This window comes from Gorilla gorilla, chromosome X (genome assembly GCF_029281585.2).
Source record: "Gorilla gorilla gorilla isolate KB3781 chromosome X, NHGRI_mGorGor1-v2.1_pri, whole genome shotgun sequence".
Lineage (NCBI taxonomy): Eukaryota > Metazoa > Chordata > Mammalia > Primates > Hominidae > Gorilla > Gorilla gorilla.
In genome coordinates, this window is record NC_073247.2 from 56,928,233 (window position 1) to 56,942,233 (window position 14,001).

The 14,001-nt window shown below is 43.8% G+C and overlaps 1 protein-coding gene across 5 annotated transcripts in view; it reads right to left on the reverse strand.

Moving 5' to 3' along the window:
• The window catches only part of ZNF674 (zinc finger protein 674), a 46,916-nt gene that overhangs the window by 28,200 nt on the left and 4,715 nt on the right, over positions 1 to 14,001 (reverse strand). For 3 of the 5 annotated variants that reach the window (XM_063703307.1, XM_063703306.1, XM_019019068.4), the window contains 2 exons: positions 2,024 to 2,150; positions 1,591 to 1,686 (listed from right to left, as the gene is read on the reverse strand). In XM_063703307.1, the coding sequence (XP_063559377.1) occupies positions 1,591 to 1,686; positions 2,024 to 2,057 (130 nt within the window). In that variant the 5' untranslated portion in view covers positions 2,058 to 2,150. Of the gene's footprint in view, positions 1 to 1,575; positions 1,687 to 2,023; positions 2,151 to 14,001 lie in introns of all 5 variants that reach the window. The other 2 variants (XM_063703305.1, XM_004064048.5) reach the window with 1 other exon arrangement.

The following is a 14,001-nucleotide window of genomic DNA, read 5'->3' on the forward strand; positions in this document are numbered from 1 at the left end:
GAGCTAAAATTATAAATCTTCTGAAAGAAGGCATAGGAGAAAAATCTCCATTGCTCTGAGTCAGAGATTTGTTAGATAGGATACAAAAAGCATGAACCATAAAAGAACTTGATAAACTCAGCCTTATCAAAATTAAAAACGTCTACTCTACAAAGCACAGTTAAGAAAAAAAGAAGCCATAATCTGAGAGTACATACTTAAAGGACTTGCATCAAGAATATATAAAGAACCTGCTGGGCGCAGTGGCTCACACCTGTAATCCCAGCCCTCCAGAAGGCCAAGGCAGGTGGATCACCTGAGGTCAGTTCGAGACCAGCCTGGCCAACATGGCAAAACCTCGTCTCTACTAAAAATACAAAAATTAGCTGGGCATGGTGGCGGGTGCCTGTAATCCCAGCTACTCGGGAGGCTGAGGCAGGAGACTTGCTTGAACCCAGGAGGCGAGGTTGCAGTGAGCTGAGATTGCACCACTGCACTCCAGCCTGGGCAACAGAGCAAGACTCCATCTCAAAAAAAAAAAAAGATATATAAAGAACCTTACAATTTAATAGCAAAGAAAAATGGCAAAAGATTACAACAAATACTTCCACAAAGAAGATATAAAGATAGCAAATAAGGGCTCAACAATATTCATCATTAGAAAAATGAAAAATTAAATCACAATGAGATCCCCCTACACACCTACTAGAAAAAAGGACTAACACTAACAATACCAAGTGCTGGCAAGGATGTGAAACACATGGAACTCACATACATTGCTAGTGGAAAAAAAAAGTGGTATAGCCATGTTGGAAAACAGTTTAGCAGTGTTTTATAAAGTATTCCAACCTGGGAATAATGTTCTCTCAAGTTTATTTTTGAATAAATAAAGAGATAATATAAAAAACAAGAGTTGAGTGGGAGGAAGGTACTGAAAACAGGAGGAATCTGAAAACAGGTGGTATCAAGTCAGATTTGTAAGAGTCTGGGAAGGAATACAAAGAGAAAATAGAAAACGGTGTGAGGTTTAGTGTTTACCACAAAATAAGAGCAGGCAAGAACATGGTGGGTACCAGGCTGGGTAGAGTAAAGGTCACTAGCAAAGCTTTGTTGCCTATACCAACTCCAAAAAATAATGTATGATAATTTCCTTGAGTCTAAAAAAAAAAAGACTCCAACTTTCAGCCTGAAAGGGCCCACAGTATGCCCAATAAAGAGGAAATGCTGACATTTGCATCTAGTCTGGTAAAAATACATAAGCACAAGAAGGGAGAAAAAGTTCTAAAAGCTTCCAGAAAGGACAGGGTGAGAGGAATGAGAAGGGGCTTGGCACTTCTCACTAACAAGCCAGGAGGCTGGAAGGTAGAAATGGGATCTCAGAACAAGAGTGGCCACAATCTATGTGAATGCCAAGCAAAGAACACAGAGACTGTAACCGGCGGCCAGGCAGAAGCCTCATTTGGACATGACAACAGTTCTGCTCATCAGAGCCTAGGCATGTCCACAAGTCCGAGGCTCTGAGAAGGGCTCCTGAGCACATCCCAGAGGCCAAGCTCTCACCAACCAACCTGGTCCCTTTTCCCTGGCCTGACTCACCTGGCCTGTCCTCACCTGCACAGGTCTGTACCGGGGTCCCTCCATCTGCCATCCAGGACTCTTCACCTGGTCCCAACCTGAAGATCATATCTGGCTTCTCAACTAGATGCCCTGTTTAGGGGACATGACATAGGACTTTGTTATTAATGCTAAGGAATTCCAGAACCTAGGCCCACCCCTGCAGGCTGAAGGTGGCACGGCCTCGGTGATGGCCCCATGCACACAGCTATCTGCCCCTCAGTACAGAACATTCACATAGCGAGCAAGGGCACCAATACGCTCTCCAGTGTCCAAAGGAGACTACGAATACTACACAGTGGGCAGTAACCCAAACTCACTGAGGGTGGTAACCCACACTCATTGTTCCTAGACCCCAGAGCTTGGAGCAGCTGAGAAAGAAACACAGTACTGGAGGCATTCTGCATCACCCTGTGGCGCGGTCCCTCACCCACGGACACCAGGTGGCTGTAGTTCTCAAGCATGACATCCCTGTAGAGGTTCTTCTGGGCAGAGTCCAGTTGCTGCCACTCCTCCAGGGTGAAGTCCACAAACACGTCCTTGAAGGTCAATGATTCCTGTAACGGCACATTCCTCTTTAGCACCCCAGGACCAGCCTGGGGCACTCATGCACATGGAGGGCTTACTCTGTGCCCTTTGAAGTCCTTTACATGTACTAAAGATTTCAATCTTCGCCGCCACCCTAGAAGGAACTTGACAGATGAAAAGTGTGAGGCACAAAGAGCCTAAGTAACCAGCCCGGGTCACACAGCCAAGAATGAGGGATTCGAATCCACGCAGTCTGGCTCCCGCATCCACGCTGGCCTTTCTTTATATAACTGTTCTTATGCCAGTCACTAGTCAGTTTGGCATAGTATATTACATAGAGTATATGACTAAAATCATTTTGAACTTCATAGGAGAAAGAGATAGAGTATGAGAAATATCTTACCCTGGAAATTCATTCATTCAACACATGTTTACTGAATAGAGGCCAGGCTGGTAAGTCCTGTGACATAAAGATTGATACAAAATGACACCTTGGCCGGGCGTGATGGCTCACGCCTGTAATCCCAGCACTTTGGGAGGCCTAGGTGGGTGGATCACAAGGTCAGGAGTTCAAGACCAGCCTGGCCAATATGGTAAAACCCCATCTCTACTAAAAATACAAAAAATAGCTGGGCATGGTGGCGGGCACCTGTAATCCCAGCTACTCAGGAGGCTGGCATAGGAGAATCGTTTGAACCCAGGAGGCGAAGGATGCAGTGAGCCAAGATCACGCCATTGCACTCCAGCCTGGGCAACAGGGCGAGACTCCATCTCAAAAAAAAAAAAAAAAAAAAAGACACCTCTTAAACTCAAGGAGCTTCAGGTTAGCGGAGGGAGAAAAGCGACACTTAGACACTCATAGATGAAACAGAGGCAGCGAGGAAGCCTGCCTCACAGGGACAGTGACAGATGTAGGATGGGGTCCGGGTTGTCCACAAAGGAAGAAGTCAATTCTGCTTAGCGCTGACAGAGCAGGCCTTGCAGGGGACACAGAGCTACAACAAACAGTTCTAAACATAGCTAATCAATCATGACAAACCGTTCTAACCTTCACTCATCAATCATGAAACAAAGAACAGGAAGCCAGAGGTCTGTGGCCTGGGCAGCTGACTGAAGCAAAAGGGGAAAGGTCTGTGCTTGGCCTTGTCACCACCAAACAAGAACCCACTTCTACAAGTGCCCCCAATTCCTCGCAAAGACTAATAACCGGCCTGTTTCTGCTCCAGATCCTATCCTGTAACGCCCACACTTGGTGGCCTTCAATTCAAGCCACTCGCTGCACCCATAAGGCCCAAATCGGCCACAGTGGCACCAGTTTACCCAGCTGTGCAGAAGGAGAGGGGCAGGAAAGCCAGCGTGCCAGAGGGCGGGGACAGGCAGGTTTCTCCAGCAGGAGGGCTTCTCAGAGCAATCCAGGAGCTGTTAGCCCAATCTGCCCCTCCCGCGTGATAGCTCCAGTGCTGGGGAACAAAACCACACTGCTGAGTGCTAGGATGATGTTGCTTGGAAGCCCTAACCTGTTCCATAGACCAGTATCTCTTGTAATGGTCCCAGCGGCATGGCTTCGAGGATCCCAGCAAAAGATGGGCCCAGTTACATATCACTGAGTGACAATGTGCTCAGAAAACCCCAATCCATGGCTTCCTACCAGCCAGTCATAGTTTACTCAGTCCTCCAGTCCAGATGCAGTTTGTTTACCAATCCAGAGTCAATTTTATCTGGAGTAATGTCACCTGGTTTGATATTGTGAAATATATATTTGGTTTTTGCCCTGTCTCCTGGCAAGAAGCTCCTGCAACCCTTGGAATAGCCTCTGAAGTGATCAAAGTATCTTTTATATGCTAATGAGATGACTGTTAGCTGGCTGCCCCTAGGTAGCTTCTGGATGGAAGCTGGTCACCAGAAAACCAGACAGGATTAGAAGGTTGGGAATTTCATCTCCATCCTCAAAACTCCTGGGAGGGGAGAGGAGATGAAGGTTGAGTTGATCACCAAGGGCCAATGATGATCATGCCTCTGTGATGAAGCCTCCATAAAAACCCCACTGTGGCTGGGTGTGGTGGCTGGCTCCTGTGATCCCAGCACTAAGGGTGGCTGAGAAGGGAGGATCACTTGAGGCCAGGAGGTTGGGCCTGCAGTGAGCCAAGACTGCACCACTGTTCTCCAGCCTGGGGGACAGAGCAAGACCTTGTTTCTCAAAAACAACAATAACAACAACAACCAAAGGACTAGGTGGGTTCAGACAGCTTCCACACAGCTGAACACTTGGTGGTTCCCGGATGGTAGTGAGTCCAGAGAGGGCATGAAAGGTCCGTGGACCTTCCCACATCCCTTGCCCTATGCATCTCTTCCATCTGGGTGTTCATCTGTATCCTCTGTAATATCCTTTATAACAAATAGGGGAAATTCAGTTTCTGTTAGTTCTGTGACTCACTCTAGCAAATTAATCAAACACCAGGGGGGAGTCAAGGGAACCCCTGATTTGTGTCCCATCAATCAGATGTATAGATGATACCCTACTCGAGACTGGCATCTCAGGTGGGGGCAGTCTTGTGGGACTAAGCCTCAACCTGTGGGAGCTGACGCTAACTCCAGGTAGATGGTGTCAGAATGGAATTGACTTAGAGGAGACCCAGCTGGTGTCCACTGGAGAACAACTTGGTATTTGGGTAAACAGCCTGGAGCCTGGGATTACATCTCGTGTCAGGAGTGTTGTGTCAAGCGAGAGTAGACAGTAGGAAAAACTTGGGTTTCCTTCCTTATCTCTCAGACCCAGTAAAACAACCATCATTCCATTGTCACGTTTCTAGTCACACAGAGCTAAATATGACAACGATGATGAAAGTTAATAACCACTAACAGATCCTCTGAGTAGAGTGTCAGAGGTTACTTCATAAAAATGATACTGCCTGTGCACATGTACCCTAGAACTTAAAGTATAATAAAAAATAATAAAATAAAATAAAATAAATAAAAAAAATAAAACATATGTATGTGGCCAGGTGCGGTGGCTCACGCCTGTGATCCCAGCACTTTGGGAAGCCGAGGCAGGCGAATCACGAGGTCAGGAGTTCGAGACCAGCCTGGCCAACATGATGAAACTCCGTCTTTACTAAAAATACAAAAATTAGCCAGGCGTGGTGGCGGGCGCCTGTAATCCCAGCTACTCAGGAGGCTGAGGCAGGGGAATCGCTTGAAACCAGAAGGTGGAGGTTGCAGTGATGAGCCGAGATCACGCCACTGCACTCCAGCCTGGGCAACAAGAGCAAAACTCCATCTCAAAAAAACAAAAAACAAAACAAAACAAAGTATGTATGTGACTCTCTTAACAACTAAACCTCCTCTATTAGGAATCTTACTACTGTGTTACTTCATCTCAAATCTTTTAATAGTCTCCTGGTGACTTTGAGAAGTATCATGCAGAAAACCTCTGCATTTTCACTCCACTTTGAAACTGGTCATGTCTTGGGAACTGACTCATTCTACTGATCATATAGCAAAGAGAAAAAACATAGTTCTTAGTTTAAAACATGAGCAATTAATTGTGTCACACATCTTTGTGTTTTGGTAAATTCATCATTAGAGAGAGAGAAAAAACATCAATGGAGTTTAAACCCTTTGTCTCGTTAAGTCGCAAAAAAAATTATTGGACTAAATAAACCATGCAGTGTCAAGTTCAAAAAAGAATGATACTGCCTTTACAAAAATTATAAGAGTGAGAAAATTATGACATTGAAAGAGATCTGATCTAACCAACCCCTATCTTGCCTTTAACCTCCAAATTGCCCTTAATCATTCCTCGGCCTGGCCCAAGCAAACTTTGAGAGACATTTGTTTTATAGTTTAAAAGATAATAGACCACAGGTGTCCAATCTTTTGGCTTTCCTGGGCCATATTGGAAGAATTGTCTTGGGCCACATATAAAATACACCAACACTAAAGATAGCCGATGAGCTAAAAAATAAAAATCACAAAAAAAGTCACAATAAGTCTCATAATGTTTTAAGAAAGTTTACAAATTTGTATTGGGCCGCATTCAAAGCCATCCTGGGCCGCGTGTGGCTCATGGGCCGTGGGTTGGACAAGCTTATAATAGCCTTCTGCAAAACTCAACCACCTTTGTAAAGCTGAGAGGCCACAAGGTTAGGAGGATATGAGGAGGCTAAAATCTGCTAACATGTAGACATAAAAGATTTTCAGCTATTATTCCGGAGGTCACAAGATTTGGAACTCCCCGATTACTCCCGCAGATAATATCACCATTATAGAACCTAAGATTGGCCTTTTGAGGCATTTTTTCAAGTTTTTGCATTTCTGACGACCAGTGGCTCCACCAGGACTGGCCAACCTCCACCAACCGGTCCTATGGCCCCACCCAGAAGCTGAATCTGTGGCCTACCAAACTATCCTTGAAAAACCATACCCTCCAAATTTTCGGAGAGATTGATTTGAGTAATAACTCCATCTCCCATGTGGCATGGCCAGACTTATGTCAATTAAACTCTTTATTGCAATGCCGTGGTCTCAGTGAATTGGTTTTGACTGTGCAGTGGGTGGGAATAACCCATTGGCTGGTTACAGCAAAAATATCTTAAATCAGCCAGACACGGTGGCTCACACCTGAAATCCCAGCACTTTGGAAGTCCAAGGCGAGTGGATCACTTGAGGTCAGGAGTTCGAGACCAGCCTGGCCAACATGGTGAAACCCTGTCTCTACTAAAAATACAAAAATTAGCCAGGTGTGGTGGTGCACGCCTGTAATCCCAGCTACTCGGGAGGCTGAGGCAGGAGAATCACCTATAATCCCAGCTACTCAGGAGGCTGAGGCAGGAGAATCGCTTGTACCCGGGAGGTGGAGGTTGCAGTGAGCCGAGATCACGCCACTGCACTCCAGTCTTCCAGCCTGGGTGACAGAGTGAGACCCTGTCTCAAAAAAAAAAAAAAAATATATATATATATATGTATATATATATACACACACACATAAAATCTATGCAGAAAAGATGACATTAGGAAAATCTGGTGGATTAGTCCGTTCTCATGCTGTTGATAAAGACATACCTGAGACTGGCTAATTTATAAAGGAAAGAGGTTTAATTGACTCAGTTCAGCATGGCTGGGGAGGCCTCAGAAAATTTACACTCATGGCGGAAGGTGAAGGGGAAGCAAGACACCTTCTTTACAAGGTGGCAGGAAGGAGATGTGCAAGCAGGGGAAATGCCAGAAGCTTATAAAACCATCAGCTCTCATGAGACTCACTTATTATCATGAGAACAGCATGGGGGAAACCGCCCCCATGACCCATTACCTTCACCTGGTCCTGCCCTTGACACGTGGGGATTACAATTCAAGATGAGATTTTGGGTGGGGACACAGCCAAACCATATCTTCTGGCTAGGTATTTATGGAGGAAAATAACTCAATAAAACTGAATTACCCATCTCACTCTGAACCCTCAAATAAATTACACAGGGATGAGATAGGTCTCCCTCTGTCATCCAGGCCGGAGTGCAGTGGTGAGATTATGGCTCACTGCAGCCCCAACCTCCCGGGCTCAAGCGATCCTCCTGGACTCAAGTGATCCTCCTGCCTCAGCCCCCCAAAGTATCTGGGACTCCAGGCACACGCCACCTCACCCAGCTAATTTTTGTATTTTTTGTAGAAACAAGGTTTCACCATATTGCCAGGCTGGTCTCGAACTTCTGAGCTCAAATGATCCACCCGTGTCAGCTTCCCAAATTGCTGGAATTACTGGTGTGAGCCACCGCACCCAGCCTTAGAGATTTAAATGTGTACAAGATAACCATAAAATAGATCAAAGTTTTTATAATTTTATAGTGGCTAAAAGCCTTTCTTTTCTGTGTTTTTTTTTCGAGACATAGTCTCACTCTGTTGCCCAGGCTGGAGTGCAGTGGTGTGATCTCAGCTCACTGCAACCTCTGCCTCCTGGGTTCGAGTGATTTTCCTGCCTCAGCCTCCCAAGTAGCTGGGACTACAGGCACCCACCACCATACCCAACTAATTTTTGTATTTTTAGTAGAGACGGTGTTTCACCATGTTGGCCAGGCTGGTCTCGAACTCCTAACCTCAAGTGATCCACCAACCTCAGCCTCCCAAAGTGCTGGGATTACAGGCGTGAGCCACCGCTTCCAGCCGGCTAAAAGCCTTTCTAAGCAATCCCCAAATTCAGGAGACATACAGTCACAGACTGATCAACACAACTGCCTAGACATTAGAAATTTCTAAATAGCAGAATGAATTTTTTTTCTTTTTTTTTTGGAGACAGGGTCTTGCTCTTGTTGCCCAGGCTGGAATGCAGTGGCATGCTCACAGATCACTGCAGCCTCGACCTCCTGGGCTCAAGCGATCCTCCCACCTCAGCTTCCCTCGTAGCTGGAACTATAGGCACGCACCACCACGTCCAGCTAATTTTTGTATTTTTTGTAGAGACAAGGTTTTGCCATGTTGCCCAGGCTAGTCTCAAATTCCCGAGCTTAAGCAATCCTCCTGCCTCAGCCTTCCAAGTGTTGGGATTACAGGCATGAGCCACAGCACGTGGCCAAAAATTATATTATGAAACATCAATATCAAAGTGAGAAAAGTATTTGAAATATACAAAACAATGGGCTAATTTCCTTTATACACTAAAATTCTAACAAATCATTATGAAAAAGACCACAACCTAACATATAACTGAATGAATATAAAATAAATATATAACTTACCATGTATCCCTTTCATATTCTTAAACACTAAAAAGGTTGATAATACTTAGTACAGTCAAGTATGTAGAAAAAACACCAAGGAAGTTATAAACTATTTACAGCATTTTTGGGAGGAATAATTGGTTAATATATATCAAATTTTACATTACAAATACGGTTTAACAAAGCAATGGCCTTTCTAGGATTTTACCCTATACCTTTAACACATCAGTAAGAAGAGACAGCCCAACAGTATGAATAAAATGCTCATAGCAACAGAAATGTTAGAGGCCTAGAAACACAAAAAGATTATAAACATCACTAAAATTCACATATATGCTCATTAAACAATAAGATATTGTCTTTTATCCATAAGAGTCACTGCTGATGAAGAGTATTAGAAATTAAATACTCTCATATAAAGGCTGATTGATACATAATTTGGCTATACCTATTAAAGGTATTTGTTTCTTACTTTAACCAGCAGTTGCATTTACAGGACTCTATTCTAGTGAAATATTTATGTGTACGTAAGGATGTCCAAGGCAGTCCTATTCGTATTAGCAAAAAGTAGAAGAAAGCTCTAAAAGGCCTGGCACAGTGGCTCACACCTGTAATCTCAGCACTTTGGGAGGCCAAGGCAGGTGGATCGCTTGAGCTCAGGAGTTTGAAACCAGCCTGGGCAACATGGTGAAACCCCATCTCTACAAAAATAAAAAAGGGCTAGGCGCAGTGGCTCACTCCTATAATCCCAGCACTTTGGGAGGCTGAGGCAGGCGGATCACGAGGTCAAGAGATCGAGCGACCATCCTGGCCAACATGGTGAAACCCTGTCTCTACTAAGAATACAAAAATTAGCTGGGCATGGTGGCACGCACCTGTAGTCCCAGCTACTCAGGAGGATGAGGCAGGAGAATCGCTTGAACCTAGGAGGCAGAGGTTGCAGTGAGCTGAGATTGTGCCACTGCACTCCAGCCTGGCAACAGCAAGACTCCGTCTCAAAAAAAAAAAAAAAAAGTTAGCTGGGCATGGTGGTTTGTGCCTGTAGTCCCAGCTACTCAGGAAGCTGAAGTGGAAGAACTGCATGAGCCCAGGAGGCTGAGGTTGCAGTGAACCAAGATCATGCCACTGCACTTCAGCCTGGGCAACAGAGTGAAACTCTGTCTCAAAAAAAAAAAAAAAAAAAAGGAAAAAGAAAAAAATAAAAGAAAAAGAAAGAAAACCCAAATGTCCTGTGTTCCTGGGAACCCCAAAATGGTAGAACAACAGCTGTATTACCAGGTGACATTGCTTATGAGAAAAATGACCCCTGATTGGTAAATAATCTGCATGTGGACTAGGACTAGAGAGTAGTTAAATAAATTGCTCCATCTATACTCTGGAACTGTCATGATAAAAATTGACTCACACAGGATGGGTGTGGTGGCTCACGCCTGTAATCCTAGGACTTTGGGAGGCCGAGGCAGGTGGATCAACTGAGGTCAGGAGTTTGAGACAAGCCTGGCCAACATGGCAAAACCCCATCTCTACTAAAAATACAAAAATTAGCTGGGCGTGGTGGCGTGAGCCTGTAATCCCAGCTACTCAGGAGGCTGAGAAAGGAGAATCTCTTGAACTCGGGAGGTGGAGGTTGCAGTGATCCGAGATCGCACCACTGTACTCCAGCCTGTAGAGCAAGATTCTGTCTCAAAAAAAAAAAAAAAAAAAAAAAAATTGACTCACACATAAGGATGCCTGGGATACTTTTGTCTAAATGAAAAAAAAAAAAAAGCAAATTTCAGAAAAGCACAGTAGGAGCATATTTTCATTAAAAACAACCCATGCAAAATGTTGTGGTTTTGTATATATATAAAACAAAAAAAATTCTGAAAGGCAAACAGTAGAAGGGCTGAGACTGGGTTCGTTTGTTGGAATGCAACAGAAAGGGAGGAATGAAAATTGGCCCTGTTTTCCTGGCTTGAAAACTGGAAAAAGTAAATATGCTTTCAAATGGCATCATATTTTTTTCTTATAAATTTCCTGCCTTATCTTTTGACTCCTTTCTACCACATTTTTTCGTTTTTTAATCATTGTTCATATTACATACATAAATCCTCTGTGTATTATATGCATTGCAGGTATTTTCTCTCAGCTTCAAATACGTCTTCTGACTCTACAGGTTTTAACATTTTAATGCAGTCTAATCTGACAATATTTCCCTTTATGATTTCTGGGTTTTCCATCTTCATTAAAAATGTTTCTTGCAGGGCCAGGAGTGGTGGCTCACGCCTGTAATCCCAGCACTTTGGGAGATTGAGGCAGGCAGTTCAGTTGAGGTCAGGAATTCAAGACCAGCCTGGCCAACAGGGTGAAACCCCGTCTCTACTAAAAATACAAAAATTAGCCAGGTATGGTGGCACATACCTGTAGTCTGAGCTACCTGGGAGGCTGAGGTGGGAGAATTGCTTGAACCCGGGAGGCGGAGGTTGCAGTGAGCTGAGATCGTGCCACTGCACTCCAGCCTGGGCCACAGAGGGAGACTCCATCTTAAAAAAAAAAAAAGTTTCTTGCACTGCATAAAGTTATCCATATATCCTCCTAAATTTTTACCCAATTTTTCAAATATATATTTAGGTCTACAACCAATCTAGAATTCACTTTTATATGATATAGAAGAGTCTTTGTTTCCATACAGATACTCAACTGTGCCACCATCATTCAGTAACCACTTTTTTCCACATAACTGAAATACCATTTTTATAATCTTGACTCACAGAATCCTATATAAGCAATAAAAGAAATCTAGAAGTCACAAAAGATTGTGAAATTAGACCACATTAACAAAATGTAAGTGTCCACTCCCCAAAATTAATAAGACAAGTCAAAGCAAATGAAGTATGAAAAAATATTTGCAACATATATGATAGAGATCTTATTTACTTGAGTTAACATAAAGAGCTACCATCCAGCAATCAAATTAATTCCACACCCAAGAGAAAAGGAGGCAAATGACTAGAATAAATAATTGAAATAAGGAAGTACAAATGGTGGTTAAAAAAAAATGAAAAGAAGACTGGGCACAGTGGCTCACACCTGTAATCTCACCATACTGGAAGGCGAGGGTAGGAGAATTGCTTGAATTCAGGCATTGGAGAACAGCCTGGCCAACACAGTAAGACTCCAGCTCTACAAAAAATTGAAAAATTAGCCAGGTGTGGTGGCATGTACCTGTATTCCTGGCTACTTGGGAGGCTGAGGTGGGAGGATTGCTTGAGCCTGGGAGGTTGAGGCTGCAGTGAGCCATGATCACACCACTGCACTCCAGCCTGGGCAACACAGCAAGACTCTGTCTCAAAAAACAAATAGCCCCGTGCAATGGCTCCCACCTGTAATCCCAGCACTTCGGGAGACCAACACAGGTAGATCACTTGAGCTCAGGAGTTAGAGACCAGCCTGGGCAACATGGCAAAATCCTATCTCTACAAAAAATACAAAAATTAGCCAGGTGTGGTGGCACACGCCTGTGGTCCCAGCTATTCAGCAGGCTGAGGCAGGAGGATCACCTGAGCTTAGGAGGTCGAAGCTGCAGTGAGCTGTGATCGTGCCACCATACTGTAGCCTGGGTGACAGACTGAGACCCTGTCTCCAAAAACAAACAAACAAAAAATATGAAAAGACACTAATTTCAGGAAATGTGAATTAAAATGCACTATTCTTATATGCTGCATCATGGCAAAAATCAAAGCATTGGATAATGCACTGTGATTGCCCACTTACGTGAAAAGGCATATACTGCTGCTAGGAGTACACATCAGTATATTCTATTTGGAGGGCAAATTGACAGTTCTGAATCAAAATTCATGATGCACATGAATCTGACCTAGAAATCTCACATCTGACATACTCACATGCAAGGCAACGGAATGTACTGTACATTGCTATGCTGTTTATAGCAGCAAAAGACTAGAAATATCCTAAATGTTCATCACTAGGAGAAAGGTTAATGAATATTGGTGTTCCCATGCAATGAAATACCAAGCAGTTGCTTTTGCAAACAAGGTAGACCACTGGTTTTAAACACTGGATAATTCTCTCCCCTAGGGGATATTTGGCAATGACTACATACACTTTGGGTGCCAAAACTGGGGGAGGGATTCTACTGGCACCTAGTAGAGATAGAGGCCAGGGACCCTGCTATACATACAATGCACAAGAAAGCAGCCACAACAAATAATGATCACAACCATAATGACAATAGTGCCGCAGTAAGAAACCCTAGGGACAACTAAATACAAGTAAAGTGGAATGATCATGAAGACAAGACCAAAAGGACCAGAATGAGCTCTAATTTGTTAGAGAAAAAGCATGTGAGAGCGAGAACTAGCACACAGAGGAGTGAGCAGACAAAGAGATTCATACATCCTGGCCGGGTGCGGAGGCTCACGCCTGTAATCCCAGCACTTTGGGAGGCTGAGGCGGGTGGATCACGAGGTCAGGAGATCAAGATCGTCCTGGATAACATGGTGAAACCCCGTCTCTACTAAAAATACAAAAAATTAGCCGGGCGTGGTTGCAGGCGCCTGTAGTCCTAGCTACTCGGGAGGCTGAGGCAGGAGAATGGCGGGAACCCAGGAGGCGGAGCTTGCAGTGAGCCGAGATTTTGCCACTGCACTCCAGCCTGGGCGACAGAGCGAGACTCTGTCTCAAAAAAAAAAAAAAAAAAGAGATTCATATATCCAGACAGATAAGCATACATATTCTCTGAAAGACTGTACCAAAAAATGAAGGAATCTTGAGGATGGGAGAATTACTTTTTGCCTTTTCTTGAACAAAGCTTTCATTTGAATTTTTACTATGCGTATGCATTACTTTTAAATGTTCAATTTTTTAATGCTCTATTCAGAATATTTTTACATTTTGACACCCATGTTCTTAAGGGAAACTGGTCTATAATTTTCTTTTTTGTAGTATCCTCTTCAAATTTCAGGTTAAGTGGCTTCACAAAATGAACTGGGTACCTTTTCATCTTTAATAGCCTGGAAAAATGGAACACAGAAATTATCTAGTCTTTACATTTAGTGAAAGGAGTAATTATGAAGGATTTCGGAGGGCAAATTTAAGTCTCACTACCTTTTAGTCAAAATCTGACTTCCAGGTATAACCTCCATAAACACTGGTACTACAGAGCAAGTAGACA